The following is a 26,135-nucleotide window of genomic DNA, read 5'->3' as shown; positions in this document are numbered from 1 at the left end:
TTTTCTCGACTTCTGCCGTGAAAGAGTCTTCATTCCCCACGGTCGACGTAGCCTTCTCTTCGTCCGACTTCGGTCCATCGTGGGATGGCACTGCAGAAGATTGATGAGGCATGTCGATAAAAGGTTTCAGGGTATCAAACTTTCTCGGCTGATTGCTTGTCATGTCAACGGCGGCTCAAGGGCTTGTGTCTTGACAAGAGGCAGGTCGCAGAGAACTCACCTCACAGGGGCTGTAAGTGCACTCACCTGAAGAGCTTAATACCGTACAGCATCCGAGTTAGTCTGACAAAAGGGGATACAAGGCCGGTATTTAAATGCTCAAGGGGATCTTCTCCATCGCTTGGAAGACGGACATCTCGGCCGATGGACCTCGTTGATTCGTCTGATGCCTCCGCTCCGTCGGCCGACGGCCGTCCCTGATTGGTTGGCAACATCATCCCGGCCGTTTCCTCCGCGTCGACATCAGACCTGGGCACTTTGATATCATTTAAACCGCGTCAAGAGAATTAAGAGCTTTATTAAATATTTAAGCTCTATTACTACTTGATATAAAAGGATGCCTACCGGCTCACTTCTTGCTGCCGGAAAAAGTGCCTGCCAGCTCCAAGAGCTCTCCCCATCGCGGGTCTTTCTGTATCCTGATGGTGCCCTCCGGGGTCATGACTTTGTACTCGTCTGGCTCAGTTGTTCCATACTTGTGGCCTTCTTCGCCTCTGACGAAAGCGCACAAGTCTCGAATCCAGTCGTCCATCAGTTCACGCTCTGCGATCGTCGGGCCGTGTGTGATAGAATAGCTATTTGTCGTCAACATCATGCCTGGGGTAAGCGAACAAAAAGATGAGAGAAAGCCTTACTTCCATATGGGTCGATCCATAGCATGGCTGACACCGAATGAGGCTGGAGCGACCTCGTTGGTGATGAATGAGAGACGGTACGCTATGAGATAGCGCCAGACATTCTGAATGTGAACCCCGTTCTGTACGAGATTGTTGACGAGATCCCGAGAAGGGGCTCTAACTTGGCCATCAGCGACGATGCGCCCAAACATCTGCTGCCAGTCTCGCTTGTTTTTCGTCTGAGGTAAAGTATAGTGCTTCAGGAGTCGATCGGTCGTCTCGGGTGAATAGTAGTTAGAAATCTGCAGTCGAAGAGATGCAGGGTTCGGCTCTGGTGGGTTGGTAACGGCGTACAGAGTGTCTTCATCTAGAACCTCGCCGATGAAGATCTTGAGACCGCGTTTTTTGAACTCGGCAGCAAAAGATCCGTCTCGGTAGTACTCGAAAATCCCAGGGTGAATAAAGACATTATCTGTGACGGGGCGGAAAGTGTGGTTCTTCAGCTCCATGATGGCTGCACAGAGATCCTCAGAGCTAATGTCTCGTAGCTTGCGGAGCCTCTCAACTCCATCAAGCTGCGTTGACACGCCAAAGTACTCACACAGTTCATCAAACTGCTGCTCGCAATCTTCTGGCGTCTTGGGTTGGGTAGGGATAGCATTTGAATACATGACCAATCGTCGGAAACGGTTGCGTGACTCTTTGCCTCGAAAATCGTACAGAGTCTGGGCAAGAACGGAATAAGCTCCAGCACTTCTTCCAGCCAAGACAATGTTCTCTGGATTGCCGCCAAAGGCTGCGATGTTCTCGTATACCCAGTCCATGGCGAGACGTTGATCCCAGAGCCCATAATTACCGAAAGCTTGTCCGCCAGATTCCTCTAGCAGGGCGCGACCGGCGAGGAAGCCAAAGACGTTGAGCCGGTATCCAACAGCCACAAATACGGCATTTAGTTTGCCGGTAGAGATGAGTTCTGTGGGATCCATGCTCTGCTCTTGGCTGGGATCTCCAACTTGGAACCATCCACCGTGGAACCACACCATCACGGGCCATTTTTGATTGGGGATGTTGGGATCCGGAACTGGCGTCCAGATATTGAGTCGGAGGCAGTCTTCACTATAGATGTGATTGGGGACGTGCTCGCTGACTGTCTTGGAGTAGTTGGCTTGAGGACACACTGGGCCAAAGACGGTAGCATCGTATGGTGTACCGTCTGATGCCGAGTACTGGTGGTGCTTGGGGAATGGTTGAGGTTTGCGCCATCTCAAATTGCCCACGGGAGGTTGAGCGTAGGGAACTCCAGCAAATCTACGAGTTTTGGAGTCAAACTGAAGCCCTTTGAGAGTCCCAGCGTTGTTGGGGAGGTCGACTCGGCAGCCGGTAGTGGTATAAGAGATGGAGTTACCCATGGTGACTGACAGAGTATAGGTATGAATGAGTGAACAGAGGGTAAGAGAGGAGATAAATTGGGGAAAGGAAACAAAGGATCAAACGAGAGGAGGAAGATTCGGACAAGACCCTTACCCGACCGTACTGACCTTTTGGACTCATACAGTCCGCCGATATCAGGTGCCCCTGACAACATCTGTGCGCCGAAGGTTGATAGCGCCTCGCCTCTGATTCGTCAGTTTAATCGACGAGAGTTGAGTCGGAGCGGGGGAAAGATCAGCGCTCGCTCCACTTAGCCACCCAAGAGTCAAGAGTGTTTCGCCGCCCGCAACGAGCAGGTCATCCCTCTCGGATTTGCAGATGGTGATATGGAAGATCAGTCGAGCGCCCAGCCAAAGAAGCGCCGACGTATTGAACGAGGCGGGCGCTCCAAGAATGGTGAGTCCAAGGCCAAGCGCGCGCCCTTCAATTGTGTCCCTCCCTGCTAAGTCCATGTAGGCTGCCAGACCTGCTTGACAAAAAGAGTCAAATGTGATGAGAAACACCCAAACTGTGGTCGCTGTATTCGCCTTAAGCTCGAGTGTGAATGGACTTCTTCGAAACCGTCGCTTGCGTCCAGAAGACGGGGGTTCGGGCCCATCAAGGACCGACCCAGTTGGACACCGCCAAATATCGTTGCCAAAGAAGTTGAAGAGAGTACGCAGGATGTTTCCGAACCGCCCAGCCAAGTTGAACTATCGCCTGCTGCTCTGCTAGATGGTGAGCTTCTAGATCAGCAACTGGAAAGTCCTGGTTCAGATTTGGCAGGCCTGTCACTTATTCCATCGCCCATAGTGCCTTTCGCGCCTATTGCCGATCTCTCAGATCTTGCCCTGCTGCCAGATGATACTATCGACGTCGGTCGAGAGCAACAGAACCACCAAGACGAAATTGATCTGAGCACTCAACTAACATTATTCCCATTTCCCTCATTCAGCCTATTCTCGGCCCTGTCGTCCATCTCCTTCACCCTCCCCATGGATCCAGCCCCTTCAATCGGCACCAGCGACTCCCAAGCAGTCGCCTTCCATCGAACTGTGCTGGCGCCCATGAAGTCAACACAAGTGGCTGCAGTATCGTCACACATGCTCTTCCTAGATTTCGCCATCCAGAACAGAATGGCATTACACCTTCTCCTTGCCTTCTCTCACAGCGAGTTGGCGATTCATCAAGGCTATAGTGACCGACCTCCGCTGGAGTCGTACCTTCACTTCCAACACGGCTCTCAGCTATTCACCCAACAACTAGAGGCATTCGCACAAACAAACCATATTGCCATGATGCTCTCATTCTTGTATTTATACATGTTTTGGATGCGACGTCGTCCGTTCGATGTGGAAAGGTTAAGACAGCTGAGCGCCTCAGTCCTCGTCTACGTAAGGGCCTTTGCTTTGGACGAACTGTGCGCCAGTGGGACATCCGATGGCAGGACATCTGAGCCTGTTATTTTGTCCCGGATCCTGACTTACATCTATGATCGAGATGTATTTTGCGGCTTCTTTGGATGTGGGGAGGCATTCGCCATCTATGTGGATGAGAACCATGAGAAAAGGCAAAGGATATGGCAGCTTTCGAGGCTGCCTTTCTCTAATGACCATAGAAACATGTGGACAGGGTTTCAAAACTCATCAAGGAACCCTCACAGGATGATTCTCGATCTTTACTTTGCGCTCATCACAATTCAGCGCGAGATCAACCGGTACAGCCAAGGCAGTGAAGCCCAAACACTGGGTATGGATCTGGGCATCAAGCGGAAGCTCGACCGTATACGAGAGGTAGGTGATCATTCCCTCAATTTTTGAACGGTGCACTGATTCATGGCCGTAGGAACAATCTTTCATCTTTGAGTTGGCGGCCAAGGGAGCCCAGCAGGCTTCGACCACGCCACTAATGGCACTCGTTGCTGTCACAATATTCCACGCCCTTGAGATCTACCTGGTTCGTAGTAAGAATTCAGCTCTTGGGGAACTTCCCGTTCCCTCCGAAGTGCAAAGCGCTCTAAAGGACTTGTTGACGACGGCGTATTACACGGTGGCGGCTGGGCCTGTGCAGCTCCTTGAGCGGTTCCAGTGGGCGCTCCTGATTGCAGGGATCGAAACACATGATCCCATACATAGAGACTGGATCTCGGCGAGTATTTCAGATCCCGCAATCAAGGGCATCTTTCAGCTCGTGCAGTCGGCTAAGGGGTCGTCGGGAATCACCATGCGGGCGGTCCGACGTTTAGTCAGTGGCGGATACAATGATATCTAATTCTCCCTGCACCATATGAATCTCCTAATGTGAACCATGACCCAAGCAAGGCACAATCACTGATAACCGAGGTGTTGATAGCGGATATCGCCCCTATCCTGGGATCTTGTCTAGTCGATTAAACTGACCAATCAAGGGACGCGTCGAGTCTGGGGTAACGAGTCAAGGACCCCAGATTTTGAACCGGTGATCAGACCCAGATTCGAATCTAGCGTAGCCGATGATAAGGTTTGTGCCTTTGTGACGGGCTATAACTACAGGTGTGGTCCCATCGGTTGTCTCAAGGATCACTCAACATCAACATTGCTCTCCTGGCTACTCATCAACAATTGCGACATGGACGACAAGGTGGACACAAAGGTCTCTCCTGGCGATTATGAGATGAGTGATAAACATGGCTGCGGCACTGTGGACACACTCAGTCCAGAGGATGAGAAGAAGTTGGTTCGCAAGATCGACTTGCGGTAAGAAACCCCAATCCTTTTGAAGTCGCCTCGGACTAACGGTATTACCAGACTCATGCCTCTTCTGATTGTCAGCTATGGCCTTCAGTATCTTGACAGTACGTTTTTCGCTGCCACTGATCCCGTCATGGGCACTCACAGTTTGCAGAAACCAGTCTAGCATATAGCGCCATCTTGGGACTACGAGAAGAGCTGGTAAGATATGCTCTCCTTGCACAAATGGAGTATCCAGCTGACACCATAAAGCACCTCAAGGGCCAGCAGTTCAGCTGGGCTTCCAGTATCTTTTACATCGGCTACCTTGTTGCTTCTTACCCCATCTCCCTCGGTTTCGTCAAGTTTCCCCTTGGCAAGTATCTCAGCATCTTGATGTAAGCTAACCATGCCGGAATCCACTTGACTCCATACGCTGACCACAGACAGGCTCATTTGGGGGGTTGTTCTCACACTGCACGCTGTTGCGTCAAATTACGCAAGCCTGATGGTTCTTCGATTGTTGCTTGGTGTCTTTGAAAGCGCTATTAGCCCGGGATTCTCTCTTATTACCGGCATGTGGTATACGCCTCACGAACACGTCTCTCGCCACTCTTTTTGGTTTGCTGGAAATGCCTCGGCGAGTATTATTGGAGCCATGATCGCATATGGCATTCTGGGCTACGATGGACATTTTGCTCAGTGGAAGGTCGGTATAAGCCACTCGGCTGGAGTTGATGCCTTGCTAACACGAACAGATGCTATTCCTCATCTTTGGCCTGATCACAATCGCATGGTCCATCTTCCTTTATTTTTTCCTCCCAGACTCTCCCTCTAATGCCACGTTCTTGACGCCCTCCGAACGCGAGTTTGCATCCCTCCGTCCTAAGAAGTTCCAGAGAACGACACAGACGAAGAAGTGGGATCGCGATCAGTTCATCGAGACCATGAAGGATGTCAAGGCCTGGTGGTTCTTTTTCTTTTCCTTCGTCATCTGCGTGCCCAACGGAGGAACAACTAGCGTACGTCCCCTCCAACCCGTTCACCGAGTGCTTCGTGCATTCTAACTCTGAAATAGTTCAGCACCATTGTCATCAAGAGCTTCGGCTACGATGAGTACCAGACCATCCTCATGGGTCTCCCTGCTTCTGCCTTCCAGCTCACGACTGTCCTCCTGGTCGCCATCTTCACTTCATATGTGCGCAAGTCTCGCCACGTCGCCCTCGTGTTGACATATCTCATGGCCATCGGTGGAATTCTCATGATCAAGCTTTTGCCAAACGAGGAGAAGCTTGCTCGTCTTGCTGGCTTCTGGCTCATCATGGCTGTTGCGCCCGCCTTCCCTCTGATGATGTCCTTGTCGGCAAGCAACATTGCGGGCTTCACCAAGAAGTCAACTGTCATGGCAATGATCTTCTTGGGTTATTGTGCTGGAAACCTGAGTGGACCCCAGTTCTTCATCAGTACTGAAGCCCCAAGTTACCATGTAAGTCCAGTCCTCTCAATCTCGCAGGTCAAGGTCACTGACTCTCCCAGACTGCATACACGACCATCCTGGCTTGCTTCGCTATCACCATCGTTCTCGTCGTCGCCATGCGTTTCTATCTCGCGTGGGAGAATAACCGCCGAGACAAGGAGCAGGGCGTGCAGAGAGACCCAGAGGAAACCCGACAGGTGGATCTCAGTACGGATGGAACGCTGCTTGATGTTGATGAGACGGATGTTCAGAACAGGAACTTTAGATACATTCTCTAGATGAGTATCTCTGGGCTTCCTTGTTGTCAACTGCTCAAGAATGTGTGCTCAAGTTCAGAAACAATACAGACACGGGTCAATCCTTCGGGAATTATCATACAGTCAGTCTCCTCGTACAAATAGTTCAACTCAACCAAGCCCAGTTCATCCCTACCACCAACAAGCTCGTCAACCTACCCTCCAGACCACCAACATAGTACACACTTCAGGCATTCTCCTTGGCACAACTGACAGAGTTGTGCAATCCACTTTTCGAAATTACATCAGGTCCCAGCCTCCGCCAGCGCTGGGATTACAGGTTAGTCTCCAACACGAATAATCATCGATGTTATCACGTACTCCAATGAATGCCTCTTTCTCTCAGTTGCGGTTTTTCTAGTAATGTCGTATTGGTGACCTCCAAAATGCGTCTTTCCGCCGTGTTTCGAGGTGTAACCTCTCAGCTGGCATGTGTCAGTCTTTGCAACCTCACCGCTCAAGTGCACTCACCTTGGTGGCCCAGTTCACATTGTTCCACTTCTTCATGGCCTTGGCCTTGCGGTCCCTCTCGTCGATAATCTTCTTGATAGCCTTTTCGTACCCAGGTGGCCCGGTGAGATCAATCCCGGCTTCATCAGCCATGTCAAGGAGCTTGTATGCCCACGAGCAGTTCTCTTCATCAATCCCGTACTCTATCTCCCCATGGCCGAATTGGATGAACATGGCGAGAACGAGGCCGAGGTTACGGATCTCGGAGTCTGGTTTGAAGACTCCCTCCTTCTTGAGGGCTTCCACGGCTGCGACGACCATGTAGCCGATCAGTTGGATGATCTTGTTGGTGCGTTCACCGTCGTCGCACACTATGTATGGTGAGCAAAGGAACATTGAATGAGTGACTAGGTTTCTCACTTTCGAATTCGAGAAAGGTGCTGTAAAGACCCAGGATGAGACCTTCGACCTCGGGCCACCAGTCGCGATAGCTCGCCTTGGGCTTGAATGCGGCGTCGAAAGTTGAAATCTATTCCATACTTTAGCAGATGGGCGAAGCCAATGAGCGGACAAACTTACAATGGCCTCGACGACCTCGAGCGCACCATACCAAGTAAAGTCGTTGTAGAAGTGCAGCTCGAAGTTGTCCTGGTCGCGCTTCGTGGCCTCTTGAATCCACCATCTAACTCTGTCCCTGCCAAGCACAGTGAAGACCCATGGCCACTCAGGGTGAAGAGAAGCAAGCTTGCCAATGGGCTTCTTCTCCGGGGCCTTCTTGCCCTTACCTTTGTCTTTACCTTTGCCTTTGCCGTTGTCATTGCCCTCGCCGCCATCTTCTTCCTCTTCATCGTCCTCCTCATCATCATCCTCATCATCATCTTCGTCTTCCTCCTCCCCTTCGTACTCGTCTCGCCGAGATTCCACGTTGGGCTTAGAGCAACAGATAAAATCCCAATCGTCATTCCCTTCATCTTCGGGGACGAGCTCAGGATCTTTCTTCAGGGCCTCATCCCTCTTCTTCCAGTCGGCAGCAGAGAGCTTCAGCTTCTTCTTGTGTTCCTCCAACCAAGGTCCGAACTCCTCCCACCACTCACGAGAGGTGAGTGTCATACTTCGATCGGGGGTAGCATCAATGCCACGAACCCAACCTCCAGGCATGGGGATGTCCTTGATGACCTTTGCGCACTCTTGCGGCATGACTTCGGGCAAGAAAATCTCTCCCTTGGGCCCCCTCGCGATGCGGCGCACCCGGGAGGGCTGTTGAGTCTGAGCACCCTCACCATTGTCGTCGGGAGGTTGATCGCCGGATGTCTCGGTAGTCTTTGCGGTCTTGGACCTGGACTGACGCGCATTGTCGTCTCCCTCCTCGAGGGGACGCTTATTCTTCGCTCTTGTTGACTTGGGCGGCATTTTTGAAAAGATATTGCGAATATCAAGAGCGAGGTAATTGTGACGCGTTTGGTTGAACGCGACCGAAGGGGGGCAACTTGATATACAGGGGGAATGGAACTTGAATGACCCGGCGCTACGTCATTTCAAGCCACGGAAAAGCAATTCTTGGTGTTTTGATGACGCACAGGGTTATATGGCTACCCTAGACTTGAACGTGTTTTCATAATAATGTCTAGAACAAGGGCGATAAAGCGCGTTAAAATGAGCCTGATAGACATTTTGTGAGCAATTAAAAGCGCTAATTGTAAAATATTTCCTAAAAATTGACTTGTTGGGTGTTGTCTTCATGTTTGTTGGTTAAACTGCGAAAAGCATGAAAAAGTGGTGAGGAATGAAATCAATTGTTGGCAGCAGCCAAGCGGAAAGAAGGGACATATGTTTTATCATTGAATAGGAAATAGGACTAAATCTACCACAGAATTAAAAAAGGCCTATTCAAGTTTCATCAGGGAATTGTGAAATCGGCTGACTCTAGCTATTCTGAGTATGATAATGCCGGCGATGGTGGGCATTGCGCTGTGGGTTTGATAGGAACCAACACACTGCTGGTTCGCGAGACGACCTCCTTTGGGACTAATGATGAGAAGATGGATACACAGCGGGAAGCGTTTTCCGAGCATGGGAGAGATATGGCTTAAGAAGCTTCGGGCCATGATTGCCACGACCCTGCATCCCGGCTGCTTGGAGAGCAGAGCCCCAAGCTACCCCGAGGTTACGGTAACGGTAACAATGGCTCACTTCGGCCGAAATGAGGGACCTGCACCCCAGAAACCATGTGGAATTCTGGGGTCTCACGATCCGAACATCCAATGCTTCTACTCAACAAGGTTGCCCGACCCCGCGTTGATCCGCCACGTCAAATGGCCAAGAGCGGGGATCTGACAAGTTTGGGGGTTGATGTTGGGGGCCGGGATAACAGATACCGAGCTTCTCCTCTTCTTGAGGGAGGAGGATTGCTTCTTATTTGCTTCGGGTATCCAGTGCAACGGTCGTTCTTATTCCCGTTCTCTCCAACCACCTGGGCTTGCTGCAACCTCACCACAACCTAGACAGCTCCATACACGAGTCTATCACCATGGCGGACAAGAGCGTAGCCAGGAAACGATACGCCGTCGTTGGCACCGGAGGCCGATCCAGCTTCTATTACTCGGCCATCGCCACCGACTACAGCGCAACCTCATGCATCGTTGCTTTCTGCGATACCAACCAGACGCGCATGAACTATGCCAACTCAAAGCTCAAGGCTGTGGGACACGGCGAGGTCCCGACCTACCTGGCTGCCGACTTTGACAAGATGATCCAAGAGACCAAGCCTGATGAGGTTCTTGTCACGACTATGGACCGCACGCACAACATTTACATTGTCCGAGCCTTGGAGCTGGGCTGCAATGTCATTACTGAGAAGCCCATGACTATTGACGCGCTGAGATGCAAAGAGATCTTCTCTGCTGTTGAAAGAACTGGGCAGAAAGTCCGAGTCACGTTTAACTACCGCTATGCGCCTCACAATACCAAGGTCTTTGAGATCCTGCGCTCTGGGGCCATCGGCAAGGTGACAAGTGTGCACTTTGGTGAGCAAACAAGGAGCGCACATACTTTCACGGCTAACCTGAGTGTAGAATGGATGCTCAACACCAGCCACGGAGCCGACTACTTCCGCCGATGGCATCGCGACAAGCGCAACAGCGGTGGCCTTCTGGTCCACAAATCGACCCACCACTTTGACCTTGTCAACTTCTGGCTTCAGACACGACCTCAGACCGTCTACGCGATGGGAAACCTCGCCTTCTACGGTCGCGAGAATGCAGAGAAGCGCGGCGAGACCAAGTTCTACTCTCGTGCTCATGGAAGCGAGGCCGCAAAGTCGGACCCCTTTGCGCTGCACTTGGATCAGAATCCTCAGCTAAAGGCCATGTACCTTGATGCTGAGCACGAGGATAGCTACTACCGCGACCAGAGTGTGTTTGGCGATGGCATCAGCATCGAAGATACGATGAATCTGCTGGTGACTTATCGCAACGGCGCGAGCCTCACTTATTCGCTCACAGCATATGCACCCTGGGAAGGATTCCGCGTCAGCTTCAACGGCACAGGTGGACGATTGGAGGTGGAAGTTGTAGAAAACAGCTATGTCAATTCCGGCGGGGACCAATCCCTCGAAGGTTCACTCGAGAGCCGGAAAATTGTGCTGCGACCGCTGTTTGAGAAGCCCAGAGAGATTGAGATTGAAGAGAGTGTGGGCGCTCACGGCGGCGGTGATGCGATCCTGTTGAATGATCTGTTTGGTGAGCCCGTGTCAGATGAGTACATGAGAGCGGCGAGCCATGTGGATGGCGCTGCGTCGATTCTTACTGGAATTGCTGCGAACAGGTCCATTGCGACGGGACAGGCTGTGAACGTGGATGACATTCTGGTGGTGCCGGAGCAGTGAGTTAATTAAATCTCGCAGAGAGGCGAGGTACGAATAAATACCGAGATTTAAAAAGCCGAGCAAGCTTGAATGACAAAGCGTTTGTTGTTGACCGATTTGTCTAGCACTAAAGTTGAGTTGGCTGCGAAAGTGCAAAGTTGGGAGACCTAACCAGTCGGCGCGGGGTGTCATCGATTGCTACCGTCGCATGGAGGATGCTGGCCAGGAGGCGGTGGACATTGCAGGCCAGGATCGTTTACCTTGGATTCGCGCTTCGAAGATGGGCATGGCTGGCTGAAAAGTGTCTCTTATCGTATCGGACTGGCTTGACACAATCACCCCTGCTTTCATAATGCCACTGCTGTGCGTCCGTCTTGTGAAGTGAATCCAGCTAGCGCACCACCTGCAGTTCAAGACTCGTTATGAACGGTTCATAACGTGGGTTCGCTTGTCCCCGTGTGCCAATTGGCCAGCCCCCAGCCCCGAGAGCCTGGATAACGAACCAACACGCAGACAGAGATCGACCGCGGGAGCACATTCCACACTCACCGAATTACAGAGCCCGGGGAAGTGGTTGGTTGCGGGACGAGGCTTGCTCTACGTTCCAGTCAGAGGGTGCATAAATCGCCAAGACCCAAAGAGTACATGTACTACCCAGTCAGATGATCTGCGTGGGATGACGGGGTGCGGGGTTTCTGAAACCGCTTCTTTGTCCCAAAACAAACCGTTCTCCTCCCCAAAGATCCGCTGTTGGAGCCCTCGTCTCGTCTCGTCTCGAGACTGGAGCCCTGATCATGGATGAGAGAGCAGACGAGACGCATATCGAGGTTGACAACACTGTCAGTGAACTTCTCACCGTGAACGTGGTGGATCGCTAATCAGGCTGCAGCCATTGGCTGACGATGTCGACTCGGCCATCGACATTCAGCTGTGTGTGACACCCGTTCCTCATCCCCGGGTCCGGGACATGACCTGACCTGATCTCATTGTTCAACATGCAGTGCGGCTTACACGCCATCCTTGACTTCGAGTGTGGTCGACTACCCCTACGAGCATGGCCGGCGTTATCATGCATTCCGCGGTGGATGTAAATCCGCAAGGTTCCACTCTGTGCAGGCTCGTATACTGACGTCTCACAGCTTACATACTACCCAACGACGAGGTGAGAGTCTTGGATTTTCTGGCATGGTCTGTCGCTTATGGATGCAGTCTGAGATGGAGAGGCTCGACTTGAACCATGCTACCATGACAAAGGTCATTGGCGACAAGCTGTATCTTGCGCCAGTGGATGGTCCCAGGCTTCAGCGGGTCCTCGACATTGGGACGGGAACAGGAATTTGTAAACTAGGCGTGTTGGCAAAGCTTTATTCATCGACTGACTCATCTAGGGGCCATCGAAATGGGCGAGACATATCCAGGCGCTGAGGTCAGTTGAGTCGCCGCGTGAAGTGACAGTGGCTAATGGATGCAGGTCTTGGGCAATGACCTCAGTCCTATTCAGCCGATGTGGTGTGTTACACGTTACTAGTCTTTATTTCCCCATAAGTACTAATGAGTTAGGGTCCCACCAAATGTCCGATTCGAAGTCGACGACGTCGAGAGTCCGTGGACGCATCACCATCCCTTCGACTTCATCTTCTGCCGCTACATGACATGTTGCATCCTCGACTGGCCTACATTAATCAACAGGATATACAAGTTGAGTTTACACTCAACCTACTGATGATCGTACCAACTAATCATCTGGGCACAGCAACACAAAACAAGGCGGCTGGGTCGAGTTCCAGGACTACGACTTACAATACTACTCCGACGACGGCTCATTAACCACAGAACATAAGACCCTCGAATGGATCAATACCCTCATCGGTGCAGCGCGAACTCTTGGGCGTGATCCATGTCCTGGCCCTCGACAACACCAATGGGTAAAAAACGCCGGCTTTCAGAACGTGAGACATCAAGTCTTCAAGATTCCCATCGGACCCTGGGCGAAAGATCCCAGGATGAAGGACCTGGGCATGTGCAACCTTGCACAGACACTGGATGGTCTTGATGGGTTTTCTTTGAGGTTGTTTTGCGGAGTGCTTCGATGGAGTCAAGCGGATGTTCTGGATCTTTTGGCAAAGGTCACGAAAGAACTCAAGAGCATGGGATTTCACGCATTATTCAATTTGTAAGCTCATCCATACTCCCTTTGAACTTTGCTGACTTGTCTAGTCACGTAACCTACGGTCAAAGACCGTATGTATAATAAGGGAGCACCTATTAGGGAACTACTGGCAAACAACAAGGCGTCCGGTGATGGTCGGGAGTAGAGCGCATCGGGTATGGGTAGATATCTTTTAGTTTCTCTAATGTCTATTGCAAGTATAGATCGCCCGTTTTTAATTCAAAAGTTCGTGTGCCGACTGTTTTGAGGCGATTATATAACCCTTCTCACTTCTCACCCGATGGTAACATCCTGGCAGCGACGTGAGGCCATCTGCACTCTGGTCCACGAAGCGGCGCACATCTTAGCGGGGTGAATATCAACGTTGATTATCTCGCGAAGATGACCATAAATAACCGCAGGGACCGACATCACCCTGCCTTTGAGAAATGACAGCGTTTAGTCTGCCAGCTTCGCCTTGTTCTTCTCCTTGCCTACCTCTCCCTGCTCACTGTTCTTCATGACCTCGTTCCACTCCTCATCATCAACCTGCTGCGCAACCTTCTCACTCGTCTTTGACGGTACACTCAACTTCATCTCTTTTATGTTGAGAAGGCAAAGGAACTGTGCACCGATAAGATACAGGCCTGTGAATAGAAATGCGATCCATATAACCAGTGTGAGCAAGGTGATAGGCGAATAGAGAATGAAACCGAAGAGCCGCGGCCTTATGGAAGGATATGTGGCCTTGAAAAGGGCAGCCGTCCAGCGCCAGAGTGTTTTGAGCACCCAAGACCCATGGAGGAGCTGAACCGGGAAGACGATGGTGCAGATGGTCATTGCGAGGCACCTGCGGGGCTCGGATGTGATTTGTGACTTGAGCCAGACATGTCGTGAGGCGGGGGACTTTGGTGGTTCAGTGCTATCTGGCTCGTTGAGGACCTTATCGGCCTCTTTTTCTGCCTTTCCGAGCTCTTTCGGATCACTCGCAAGCTCGACGACCGGTTCGAATTGTTTGCCCACCCACCAGCAGTTGACCATGATGGCGATGGCTAGAACCCAGAAGAGGTCGCTAGACGTGAACTCGTACAGAGCTTCATCCTTGTACCAAGCCTGTTGTGGCGGTGGATCCTCGGTGGTGAAGCAATATGAAGACATGTTGGCGTTGAGAAGGATGTCGTGTAGTGAATGAGCGTGGGACGAGCGAGACGCTGGGATTTAAATGTTGGCTCTGTGTCTATTTATTCTTGTTGGCAGCGCCGGCATAGCCGTGTGGCAATGCATGATGGGACGTTCTTATAGGTCATGTGTTGCTGCCTGATCCTTGAAGGCTGAAACCAACAAGTGAAGTCTTCGACGGCTGCGGGAATAACAAGGCTCATTTTCCACGCAGATCGTGTCATGCGACATTGGGCTAATACAAGACCATCTTGACGACTATTTTTAATGAAATCTTGAACAAATTGTCTCACCGAACCTCCAGCCGTGAGAAAAAAAGCCCCCAGATCAACATAAAAAATGTCGCTGCCTGAAGGATCACCACCCCTACCCATCCATCATACGAGATACGAAAGATCACTATTGGCCCAACTGGCCAACCCGCCAATCCCTTACCCAGAAAGCAGACACAGCCACTGGCATAATTATGCAGTCCGGCTCGTAGTGAGCCTTGCCAGTTCGTTCCATTCCGGCGCCCGATGAGCCCCGTGTGGCTGAAGCTCCTGCGGTGGAATGATCTGTGACTGCGAGAGATCAGCGGAGAAGATATCTCATAACAGGACCAACATACGTACGAGAGGAATGAGTAATATAGATATCATTGGGCTTTTGAGCAGTGGATTTTCTGCATTGAAGCTACCCAAAACTCCTACTCTTTGACAACTCATTGAGGCGAACTCTCCAACATGTTATCCCAGTATTTATACAAGCGCCTGCTCTTATCACAACTCTAGCTGTCGACCATATCCTCTAAACTGTTCGCTCATGTCACTCATCCAGTCAGCCAACGTCATTTATGCCACCCTTCTTCATTAAGCCCCAGCATCGCCCCAAAGTGTGTCCTGTTTCGCCTCTTCGAGGAGCTAGTCTTGGCAAATGTAGTCGACCCTCGCCTTTGTTGTATCCGCGATAGGTACATCGAGGGAAGAGACTTTGATCAACCTCTGAGGGTCGTGGAGAACATCATCAGTTGTGTCAATAATTGGGGGACTGAACTCATGGTTGGCAATTGTGATGCTCAGAGGCCGGGCGTAGGTTGAGTTGCCTCCAAATTCAGGATCCCAACGCTCGTGAATGGAAGCCTTGATATTCCATTTGTTTAGACGAAACAAGAAAGGCTGGGTTATCACCAACTGCTCTAGACAGTGTGATCTAGCAATATTGTGCCACAACCCCTGCTCAGCCAAGTTGACTTGGAATGCCGCCAACCGTCGCAGGTTTAACCATTGCTGACAAAGATGATGGACATGGCTCCAACGGTCCACGGCAGGCAGCCCTCCAACAGCGATGAGCTCCTCGATCTCTGTTAGAGCTGTGAAGCTCTCTGAAAACATGTGATTGAGGTGCATGTTGATTGCGTCGTCTGGGGGAGTTCTGCCCCAGGGAAGGTCAAGGATGAGGCGACGAAGAGATTGGCCGAGATGTTTAAAAAGATCCCCGACAAGTGAGGCAATCTGAGGGGACTCCGTATCTGCTCTGTCAAGTCCCAAGTATATGGATGAGATGGATGACAGAGGTATAGTTGGTGGGAGGGTGGGCTGCTTCAACGTATTCGAGTCGGCCAAACATTATAGAAAATTTCGAAGACGAGTTAAAGAGTCGATGTAAACAAAATGCCGTCGGAGAAGACGTGTTGCAGGCTGATATGTAGCACGACAAACTTGAGTCCAGCCGACGAGTAATTGGCCATCTGGACAAGAAGGGTTGAAGACTCGGCCTGGGCCTCCCGGGGGTAAGGAAGCCTCCAGGATTTGCAGGATGAGCTCCAAAGGGATATAAGGTATGCGAGACATGCTGAAAACGGGTTTGGAGACATCTGAAGCCGCGTAAGCTGTTCCGTATTTGTATGAGAGGAAATATTGTTGCCTGTTGTTTTTATTGCTGCCTTTCAGACCCAAAAGTCGAGGCGGCATTCGTTGTCGTCCGAGCCCGGGTGGAGATAAGATGTCAAGAAGTCCGAAGTCAGCAGAAATTCTCACTAGTGGGATCGACTGAGTCGCTTATCGTGGTTGGATGCATGAGTGTCATCACAACAAGCGAGGGTGGTTGAGGCATTTGAAGGAGAGCATAATTGGCGACATGAAACCAACGCAAGTTAAAAAAAAAAAAAAAAAAAAAAAAAAAGGGTAAGTCTAGATTCACTTAGCAGATTAATAGTAGACTAAGATATATTGTTTACACTGTTCGGATGGATATCCTTGAACCAAGCTGTCGTTTGTGTTTATGCCTACTTCAACCTGGGGCCAGTGGAGCACAGCAGGGACCCTCAATCGATTTCACCAGTTGATAGTTCTTAGAAAACCGGTGAAGGGTCGATCAGGACCGAATATTTGCTCTGGAAACCTGATATGGGATAAAACTCTCGCTATCACATGGAGGAAGCTCTGGATGTTGACAGAAGCACTACATGGAGTGAATGTTTCTTGAGACAAATGGCAGAATTTTGAACATCCTATCGATGAATACTTGTTAGAAAGCTGCAAGCCCTATGTTAGCACTTAATGTAACCACCTATTTGAGAAAGCCCAGCTTCTTGGCGCCTACCTCCGCCTGATCGACTGAACATGGAAGTGGGGTGATACAGCACACGACAAGATAAGAGAGAAGAGCAATAGCGGCTCTCACATCCATGTGCTCTATCGTATAGACCATGAATGTGAGCTCTCTGATGTTCCGGTGGCATATATATTTGTACGATTCTCATATTGTTGATCATTGCGCTGTCCATCTCCTGATAATAGTTATGACAAGCTCAGTGCCGAGGGTGTGCGCCCACTGGGTGCTCACACCCTTAATGCATTTTAATGAACCTTCAGACGTCTAACCTCTCATAAAAAAGCCCAAGGCTGTATTTATTCTATTATCCGAAGTCCAGACCGCAAGGATCCGGCCATTGGGTTTATTGTTGGAAAATCTGTTAGACCCCAAGCCGTACACCGCTTGTGATGTTGGCCAGACCTCGGCTTCCCTTACTTAATGAGACTACCAAGCTTCCGAGATGCAACATGACCGCATTATAGGTCTTTGTAGCGAGGAAGCTTGGTAGCAAAGCATATGCAGGATGGAACAACGATTGTATATTACCCATCTTACATCCACAGATTCATGCAGTCCAACTGCTGCTCAACTCATGACCATATGCTATGCATGCAAGCCCGACATAGCTGCAGTAAATCCCACGTCAAACAGCTTCTGTTGTCCTCGCATTGCATAACAGAAAAAACAGCATCTGCAACACCGCATCCTTCCTCCGGTCCGGCGCGGAGTTATAGCCGCTCGGCTCCGGCCGGACGAGGCCCGGACCATGGAAGAATCCGGGGAGTTTGAAGATTGGCTTGCAAAGGTTAAAAAAATCTTAAATAAGATAATGCGGAGCCGCTCCCAATTTTCTTGTTCTTCTTCCGTCTTTCCCTGCTCTCCCTTTCTTATTTTGTCATCTCAACATTTTTTCGTAATCTCCCTTCAGAATTTTCACCCTTGTCAGACAGCCCTCAACTCCCTTTACCGCGGCTAAGCAGAACCTTTCCGCACCGCGGTTACACACATTTATGTAATGATGCGTTTGTCGAGACAATTCGGTACGTAATAATTGTCCTGGCGCCGTTAGCGACTGGCCAAGCCTTCGCATGCCCTCGGCACTTGTGGCTGCAGGCTTCCCCCAGACGGAGCCGGTGCGGGACCGGCTATCCCATAAGTTGGCAAAAACCTCCGGCGGGGTCACGACTGGGGGGTTGATCCAATTAAAATGCAGAAAATGAAAGGTACTTCCCTTTCCTAGTAAATTGGGCTATGATAGAAGTCCCAGCAATCTTGGTTGTTACAAATCGCAACCTTGCAAATCTTGCAGCCGTATACAGTCTGCCCCCCCCTTTTTCTGCGGTTGCCGTCAACCTGCTCAAGCGGCCTCGTTTTTTTGCTTCTTGGCCTGACCCTGCCAAGCTGATGGCCTTTACAGGCAAGGCAGTCTGACTTTACCTTCCGATTGACATGATTGACCAAACGGATGCCGTGATTACGGCGTTTTTCGAGGTCTTCTTGGTCAAGCTCGTCGCCGGTCCGGTAATGCTTCCTTGCCTGGCTATCACAATGATAGGTGTTAAACAAGGCGTTGAAAATGCACTCTCGCCACTGCGTTTGATTCTTATATCGCTGCCAATTTAGCTGGGGCGCATGAAGCTGCAATAGATAGGTGTTAACAAGGATAACATCGAGGAGAAAGGTCCACGCGAGAGCCTGCCAGGGGCCCCGGCGAAGGCGGTGATCATAAGGTGTGTATGACCTCAATTGGTCACCCCGGTCAACGTGATTCATTTCGTCGTTATAGGCAGCTGCCACTGTCGGGATTAAGATGACCTTCTTCGCTTCGTCACCAAAAAAACGCTGTATTGGCCGGGCTCGTGAGTGGTCTGTGGATGGCCTCTTCCTCTCGCGTTGACTGCGTTCGTCGCCCTTGAACACACTTGTCATAAAAAGCACAAGGGCGTTATCTTTCCAAGCGATCTGATTGACCTAAGTAAGAGACAAATTAGTAAGGGATTTGCATATAATCTTGTCAAAAGCTCATGCCTTATTATCTGCCGTAGGGACGGTTCTGACTTCGTTGAACGTATAGCCGCAAGTTCCGCCTTTATCACGCTTCTTATCCCTCTTGAGGTCGGTGTAGATGCCGCTGTCGACGCGTGCCGTGCCTGTGGCGCCGTGGCCGTGTGCGCGGAGGCAGCGGAAGAGATCTGCGGACGAGAAGAGGTTATCAAAGAAGACGTGATATGTCGCAAGCGGCAGCGTATTACATAGGGCAATAACGACGCCCTGTGTATTATTCAGAGGGATAAGCTTATCATTGACTTCTCCTTCCTTCCCTTCTTGCTTCTTCTGCCTCGTGCCTTTGATCTTCTTCTTCGTGATGCCTGCCGCGCCGTATTGTGAGTCCTTAAGGTGCCACAACCAGTGAATAAAGAAGCCGGCTTGGGCTATAACCCAGATTTTGAAGCCTCGAGGAATAGGCTTTCCTTTGACAAATGCTGTATCGTTAGATCGGCCGGTATAGCGTATCATGCCCTCATCTACAGCGAGATGAGAGCCCGGGTGAAAGAGCGCTGCCGACATCCTCTGTATATGCTCAGACCATTCTTCAACGCCTTGGAAAACCTTGGGTAAGTCGGCATCGTCGGCTTCATTGATCTTCGTGTGGTCGAAGATGCGTAGATATCGGTGGATGAGTTGAAACCTCCGCAGAGACATGAACTTCATGATTGAATGAAGAGGGTGTTGATCTCCTAGCCCAGGGGCTCTCCAGTGGCTCGCGATGGTCTTTTCCTTATGAATCCCTATGTAAATCAGCATGCCGAGCCATACGTAAATCTGCGCGGCAGAGATCCCCTCCCAATCCAAGAGGCGCGAATGTTCTTCGAGGGGCGTATTCCAGCCATCGGCGACCCCATTTTCGAGGCATCTGACGACCCAGCTATTGGTATATTCAACCCATTTCTGAAGCAGCGATATAGGCACAAAAAGCTGGAATAGCTCGAGCGGGCTCTGGGGCAGTTGATCGATGTGAAAATCACGATATTCTACGTTGAAAGGTTGAAAGTTGAAGCCGCGAGCCTTATCGGCGGGGAAGTCAGGGCTGCGCGTGGGGTCGTTAGGGCCGACCCGGCCGCCGTGCGTTTCCTTAATAAAGCTCTTGTCATCATAGGCATTAGGTGCCTGTGACTCCTTGGGATCTGATTGTGTATTCATTGTTGAGATGAAAATGATTTCTATGGTGTTTTGCAAAGAAATCCTTCAATGAGAGAACAAAGTGTACCCCTCATGTACTCTCGTCATTATGGCGCTAAGTGGGGCGGGGTACGGAGCGGAGGTTTTTGCCAACTTATGGGATAGCAATGTTGAGCTCATGGTTCCACTCCGGGGGATGCAAGGCATGGCCGTTGATGGTTGGAACGCGGAAAGGTGCAAGGTAAATTAATGTGGATGGGAACCAATGTATGTGTCAATATGTGACCATACTTGCAGTGGCCCCAGCAGCCGGGGACGGTGTGCGGTGAGAAACGCAGCTTGCGTGTCACAGCTGTTGAACGACAGGCTGTCTTACTGCTAGGGCCATCTCTTGGTTCACCGAGTTTGTGGAGGCATGACGATCTCTGGGGCTGGTTCATCAGCACTGTGTAGGCGTTCACGACAACACCGCACTTTCGTTCATCGGCCGTTGTACGTATCAATTGTAAATGCTTGAGACAGAATTCTAGCCAGCTCGCTAAATGATACGCTCCCTGGTATAATCCTCCCATAATTCTGTAATCTTTTGCATTCATTCCTGCATTAGCCATTGTTGGCTCAAAGTACATAAACCTCCGAGCCCCCAGTGACTCTGTTCACTACCCTCACAGGGGGCCTGGTCTGATTCCAGCTGCTAAAGCTGTTTACAAGCTCTTGTGGTTCTTCTTGAAGAAGCGCGAAGTGTCACCAACGGGAAGGGTGAAAGGCAGAGCTTCCGCACACATTCCGGCGGCGCAGCTGTAGAAGCCCAGGAGGCCGGAGATGAAGCCAAATGCTCCTCCCGCCTGCATCAAGCCCTTGGCGTTGCTCTCGTGGCCGTCAGCGAGGGCAAAGTTGGAGGCGGCGTCGAAGAGGAAGCAGAAGAAGATGGTGGTGAAGATGCCGAACGAGACCAAGTTGCTACGGAATCAGTATTTGATCTATAGTCCGTGGAGAGGGAAGACTCACGTGGGTGCAGATGCCAGCATGAAGAAGAGGGATAGCACCGCCCAGACTACGCCACGCATTAGCTTGTCGTTCGGAGAATATGAGGGTCTTGATCTTACTGAGAACATAGAATCCGAGAGCATTGTGGTACTCTGCCGTCGCTCCACCGTACGACTGGAGGACGCCAAGCGATGGGCACAGGATAACACCGTAGCCGCCATAGAAGAAAGCTGTATAGCTGTTAGTCGACGGCTCCCCCACAGTCTACGCCCACAGATAGGGCAGAGGATGGCAGGGTTCCAACGCACCGTAGGCACTCAGATAGGCATAGCCAAACGAGTTACCCCTGGCAATCTCCCACTGAGCAGAGATGAGCATTCCAAGTCCAGCAGCGAAACACAGATTGGCAATGAAGACGGTCTGTGTCTCTACCCCACGAAATCCCATCATGGATAGGGACAGGGTCAACAGGGTCGTGGCAAACGTTCCCATAGCCATGGGCGACTTTGACACATTATCATGTAAGTGAGTGTCCTCTAATGATTCCTCTGGAGCTCAAAGGCGTGGGCAGCTGTTGCTTACAGGGTTTCCGATCTGATGGCCCATGCTTGAAGCGTGGGAGACGGGAGAGTGAAGCTCTTCAACACTCTTGGTGGCCATGATGAGAATATGCTTCTTGCTTGGCTTGAACGACTCTGAGACTAACGACGATGCTCTGCTCTACAGTGGGCGGGAATACTCGTCCTGGACTTGGCACCCTCGCTCTTCTTATAAATTATCACCCATCTGGCTCACAGCGGCATTTTATCCCGGCGTAGCCGTCGAGCTGTTAGGTAATAGTTAGCTCATGGCCTCGGTGTAAGTGTAAGAGAGAAATGAGCACACCCCAGGCCTGGGACCCCCGGAGTGTGCTTTTTGGTGTCTGTCTGCCCACTCGTCACGTCTGCGGCAGCTTGAGGAGTGAAGAAACGGTTAAGTTGCAGGAAAAACAAAGAAGGTGTTGGATCGTCGCAGGACTGGTGTGAGGCGGGGCATTCTGTTAGCTAATGGAGTGCATGGGTCCAGGGATCTAGCCTTTAAGTCTATGGCTAGGGGCCCCGATTTCCCCCGGGATCTTTGGCTGCAGTCTGCGGGGTTGGGGTTTGCATGGAGTAATGGGGTTGCTCAGGTGACTTAAAAAAAAAAGAAGAAGGAAAAAATGATGAGAAGGAAAAAGGAAAGATGATAGTAGATATGGGAAGTCCAGAGATATCGCCCTCGGTCGTTATCTATCGCCTCCCTCCCCATCTTCTCGCTCCCCCACAGCATCAAACCTTGGGGACTTTAGTTAGGGGGTGCTCGACAGGGTTGTTTAAGACTGACAAAGGAGAACGACCCAGCAAGTCTTGGCACTCACATCACGGTATTGCCTGTGGAATGTTTGTTATATTCGAATGATGTGACACTTGCTTCCAAACCGGACCACGCGTCGCCCATCCAATCTCGTGAGAGGAACCAGAGTCGATCTGTTGGACTTTTAACGACGAGCCCCCATTGGCCACTGCCGAGATCGAGATCTGATTTACCTATTGTCGGATTGTAACACCTTTGCGCCATGGGCATTTATTCGTCAACATGGATATTCCATTTACCTATTGTTGGCTTGTCACGGCTTTCGTCCACCACATCGTCATTGGCCATGTTGCCGCCCTCGCCAATGACCATGGTTACTGATAACGCTTATTACCCCGTGTTGAAGAAAACATGTCATATTGGCCTCTCTCATCATCAGTGCGCGAGAATCCTCCTCATAGAGGTCATCGAGGTGGGTTAAGACTCTACTCCAAACAGCTCAGAGTCGTGTGCTTTCCGCCAACCGCCGTCATCTCGCCTCGCCTTCCTTACACCGAGCAAGCACTGAGGCGAGGCTGTCTACGTCAACACACCACCGGCCGTCTCGCGACGCAAGGACGCACAGGACACTCTGGAGTCAAGGTCTAGCAACCTTTCCCCCACAGCTTTCCCTCACCGAGGGTTGTTTTTCGTCAGTCGATTTAGACGAGTGGTCACTGCGCAAGACGAACACGCCAGTTCTGGATCCGGTGTTCGGAGGCGGCTTCACCCTCCTCCGCGTCGCTCAACTTGGCGATGCGCTCGGAGAAGAGGAGCCTGTTGCCGCGCCATCTCGTTATTTGATCATATTGCCAAGTGGCTGGTGTCACACTATGATTCAATTTGTCTGCTGCAGTTGAATGTGTCGATGCATCTCACCCCACGCTCGTCGGCTTCTTCGGCATATCCTTCGGTTAAGTTGAGAGATAATCTCGGGAGCGGTGATGCTTGCTCAGCTCAACACGGTAAACGCCAAGACAAAGTCGTTACGAGGTGTCGTATAGGCGATGATGTAATTTCTCTCCCTAAGTTTGGGGTGACGCCTTGCTAAGAAGTTTGTGCATCACAACATCGACGTGCTGGATATTTTATTTGCCTTAACATGAGCAGAACTGTGAACTTGATATAATTTAATAATTTCAAATCCCCAAGAGCTCCGTTCGTCATGCCATGTTAACGAAGTGCGTAGACGAAAAAAGTATCAGGTAGGTATATACGGTTGTGGTGAGGTGTATCTTCCAATTACCCTGCATCGGTGCATATTCACCTTTCACCGATAATCCTGGAGATTCAATAGGTTTCAATCTAATCTTGCCGAGATTTTATATCTTGGAGCCGCGTGTAAAGAGAAATTGCTGTAGATGGACCCAGAAAAAGTTGAAAATCACATCCTGGTAAGGCCATGCAGGCCCTTGACCGAGGCGATCCAGTATGTGGCGAGATGGAGTCCCTGTCAAGTTGTATTTATGACTCTTCGAAACTTGGATGAAGAATTGTGGTATTGTTCATCATGTGTAATTTTCATTTACCTAGCATAAACCCCTTCACGACGGATTGCAACACCATATCCCATTGCGTACTGGTTCAACCGCCTCTCTCAGGGCTTGTCTATCCCTCTCTTCTGCCTGTCCTCCCAATCCACTGCACCCTCATAGTCGCAGTTGTACTTGAGAAACTGAGCCGGATCTAACTTCACCTCTCTGGAAGCACCATCCGTCGCTGGCTTTGCTTGTTCCCGGCTGAACTTCTGTATCAGCGATGCTCGCTCGTACCTGACATCAAACACTCGGTTTAAGGCTGCTCCAACTTGGTCTCTAGACTGCACATCGGCCAAGAAAGCCTGTAATGCCTCTGCATCCTCGACGCTTTGGGAAGCTCCCTGTCCTTGAGTCGGGAGCATGGCATGCGCCGCGTCGCCGATGAGGATAGCTCTTCCGCGTACCCAATGTGGCAGCGGGTCAATGTCACGGAGCTGCCATAATGCAACGTCTGGTGAAGCTCGGAATATATCGTGCAACCAAGAGGGAAAATCCGAGTAGGCCTCTAGAAGATTGTCAATGCTCCCTGGAGAGACCCAGCTATCCGAGCTCTTCTCGGAAAGCTTCTCATCTGGGACGAGAGCAACGATGCCGTACAGCTTTCCTCCTCGTCCAGGGCCCATGATGACGCGCCGGTCGTGGCCCATAATCATTGCGGTGTAAGGATCGCGAGCATCAAGTAGCTTTTCAGGAGTTGACATGCCTTCAAGCTTCTCAATGGGGATGAGCATCCGGTATGCAGACGTCCCGGTAGGCAAGGCTCCCCTCTCCTCACCTAGAACAGCCGTTCTCACGACACTATGAATACCATCTGCGCCAATGATCACGTCGCCATGGATCTCCTCTCCAGACTCCAGTGTGATGATTCCCTCCTCGCAATCGACACTCACAACTTGACTCGCAGTTCGAATATCTGCTGGCTTCCCAGGAAGATGCTCACTTGTTGCTGCATCTCCAAGAACCGCCTGGAGGTCTTGTCTGTGATAAAGGATGCGATCCGCACCAAACTGAGATGTCTCGAATGCAAGCTCCCTCACACACTTGCCATCAGCATCAAAGATCCGAAAGCCTCTATCGACTAATGGCTCCGTCTTCTGAAGAAAGCTGTCTAGACTCCACTTGCTGACGATCTTGCTGGCATTGGGCTGAAGGGATAGCAGAGCACCAACTTCGCGAAGCATGCGAGAGCGTTCCAGGACGGTAATGCGCCGGTTTGGATGCCGGAGAGCAATTGCCTTTTGAGTTAGCTATGCGTGCGACTTGTACACCAAGATTCGGGGATGGGAGACTTACAGTTGCTAAGCCAGCAATGCCGCCACCAACAATTACGACGTGGAGTTCAGGCAGGCTCCCCATGGCTCTGGTATCTGTAATGTATGTATCGAGAGATTAATGATGTGTGTAAGCCCTGTACATGAACTGGGGACGTCCTTATAGGCTAGCTTGACACCGCACTATTGTCTCGGGGTCGTTCTCCGCGAACCGACCCGGCGGCCCCGAACCGAAGGCCGAAGCCGTCGGAAAGTGGTCATCCGCCAAGGATCGCTCTACTCTCAGAAGCCCAGACTGGATTTCGTTTCCGAGTGCCTTCCCGATGAGAGTACTACGGGAGGGATTCATTCACCGAGAACAAGGGCTTCTGTGGCTTGGGTGGGACCTCGAAAGCCGGCAACCGATACCGGGAGTGACCATGGAGGTTTCTCAATTTTACCCCTGGGTCTTGCGACTTACAAACTTGTTGGCTGTTACTGTTTAATCATATATGAGGCTTGTTTGGAACTGGCCGTTTTTGGTTGCGTTGAAAGTTATTGTCCCATGGCTTGTTCTGCGTTTCTCACTAACGGCGTATGCTTGATGTTGAAGAGGATGGATCTTGGGACATTTTCGTCGAATCTATGCGAGCTCTTTACCTTTATATGCTGATATTTAAACAGTTAAGGCTCGGTTCTGTATGCACACGTCTTAATATCACACAAGAAATAGCTCTTCAGCGGTAAATCACGTTTGGTTAACGAGTGGCTTCCTGTGGGCGCTATCGAATACAACCATTGCAATATCTCAAGTTCAAACAAGTTTTCTTTCCCACCACATGCCACTGTACAAGAGTATAACTTC

The 26,135-nt window shown here is 50.8% G+C and overlaps 8 protein-coding genes across 8 annotated transcripts; 3 read left to right on the top strand and 5 right to left on the bottom strand.

Moving 5' to 3' along the window:
- Nucleotides 1–568: 568 nt before the first annotated feature.
- On the bottom strand, nt 569–2,245 carry NCS54_01410500 (Carboxylic ester hydrolase; the record flags this gene model as incomplete). The annotated part of the gene is made up of 2 exons (XM_053159267.1): nt 569–794; nt 855–2,245. The coding sequence occupies 2 exons, from the start codon at nt 2,243–2,245 to the stop codon at nt 569–571; spliced, it is 1,617 nt and encodes a 538-aa protein (XP_053015242.1).
- A 348-nt stretch (nt 2,246–2,593) lies between these two features.
- Nucleotides 2,594–6,709, top strand: NCS54_01410400 (Hypothetical protein; the record flags this gene model as incomplete). The annotated part of the gene is made up of 11 exons (XM_053159266.1): nt 2,594–2,663; nt 2,724–4,039; nt 4,092–4,485; nt 4,654–4,981; nt 5,033–5,079; nt 5,130–5,176; nt 5,228–5,352; nt 5,405–5,663; nt 5,713–5,976; nt 6,033–6,440; nt 6,491–6,709. The coding sequence occupies 11 exons, from the start codon at nt 2,594–2,596 to the stop codon at nt 6,707–6,709; spliced, it is 3,477 nt and encodes a 1,158-aa protein (XP_053015241.1).
- Nucleotides 6,710–6,967: 258 nt separating this feature from the next.
- Nucleotides 6,968–8,650, bottom strand: NCS54_01410300 (Hypothetical protein; the record flags this gene model as incomplete). The annotated part of the gene is made up of 5 exons (XM_053159265.1): nt 7,757–8,650; nt 7,598–7,706; nt 7,199–7,548; nt 7,049–7,152; nt 6,968–6,995 (listed from the first exon to the last, which is right to left on the bottom strand). The coding sequence occupies exons 1-5, from the start codon at nt 8,585–8,587 to the stop codon at nt 6,968–6,970; spliced, it is 1,422 nt and encodes a 473-aa protein (XP_053015240.1). The 5' UTR covers nt 8,588–8,650.
- Nucleotides 8,651–9,704: 1,054 nt separating this feature from the next.
- NCS54_01410200 (Hypothetical protein) lies at nt 9,705–11,060 on the top strand (the record flags this gene model as incomplete). Its single annotated transcript, XM_053159264.1, has 2 exons — nt 9,705–10,200; nt 10,249–11,060. The coding sequence occupies 2 exons, from the start codon at nt 9,705–9,707 to the stop codon at nt 11,058–11,060; spliced, it is 1,308 nt and encodes a 435-aa protein (XP_053015239.1).
- A 713-nt stretch (nt 11,061–11,773) lies between these two features.
- Nucleotides 11,774–13,290, top strand: NCS54_01410100 (Hypothetical protein; the record flags this gene model as incomplete). The annotated part of the gene is made up of 10 exons (XM_053159263.1): nt 11,774–11,878; nt 11,929–11,969; nt 12,041–12,126; nt 12,179–12,201; nt 12,249–12,378; nt 12,428–12,465; nt 12,511–12,548; nt 12,600–12,737; nt 12,793–13,212; nt 13,257–13,290. The coding sequence occupies exons 1-10, from the start codon at nt 11,834–11,836 to the stop codon at nt 13,288–13,290; spliced, it is 993 nt and encodes a 330-aa protein (XP_053015238.1). The 5' UTR covers nt 11,774–11,833.
- A 357-nt stretch (nt 13,291–13,647) lies between these two features.
- NCS54_01410000 (Hypothetical protein) lies at nt 13,648–14,346 on the bottom strand (the record flags this gene model as incomplete). Its single annotated transcript, XM_053159262.1, has 1 exon — nt 13,648–14,346. The coding sequence occupies one exon, from the start codon at nt 14,344–14,346 to the stop codon at nt 13,648–13,650; it is 699 nt and encodes a 232-aa protein (XP_053015237.1).
- Nucleotides 14,347–20,828: 6,482 nt separating this feature from the next.
- Nucleotides 20,829–21,771, bottom strand: NCS54_01409900 (Hypothetical protein; the record flags this gene model as incomplete). The annotated part of the gene is made up of 5 exons (XM_053159261.1): nt 20,829–21,084; nt 21,133–21,178; nt 21,231–21,341; nt 21,420–21,615; nt 21,694–21,771. The coding sequence occupies 5 exons, from the start codon at nt 21,769–21,771 to the stop codon at nt 20,829–20,831; spliced, it is 687 nt and encodes a 228-aa protein (XP_053015236.1).
- A 2,308-nt stretch (nt 21,772–24,079) lies between these two features.
- NCS54_01409800 (Hypothetical protein) lies at nt 24,080–25,376 on the bottom strand (the record flags this gene model as incomplete). Its single annotated transcript, XM_053159260.1, has 2 exons — nt 24,080–25,255; nt 25,314–25,376. The coding sequence occupies 2 exons, from the start codon at nt 25,374–25,376 to the stop codon at nt 24,080–24,082; spliced, it is 1,239 nt and encodes a 412-aa protein (XP_053015235.1).
- Between the last annotated feature and the right edge of the window lie 759 nt (nt 25,377–26,135).

This window comes from Fusarium falciforme, chromosome 12, assembly GCF_026873545.1.
Source record: "Fusarium falciforme chromosome 12, complete sequence".
NCBI lineage: Eukaryota > Fungi > Ascomycota > Sordariomycetes > Hypocreales > Nectriaceae > Fusarium > Fusarium falciforme.
This window is presented reverse-complemented; position numbering and strand designations above follow the sequence as displayed.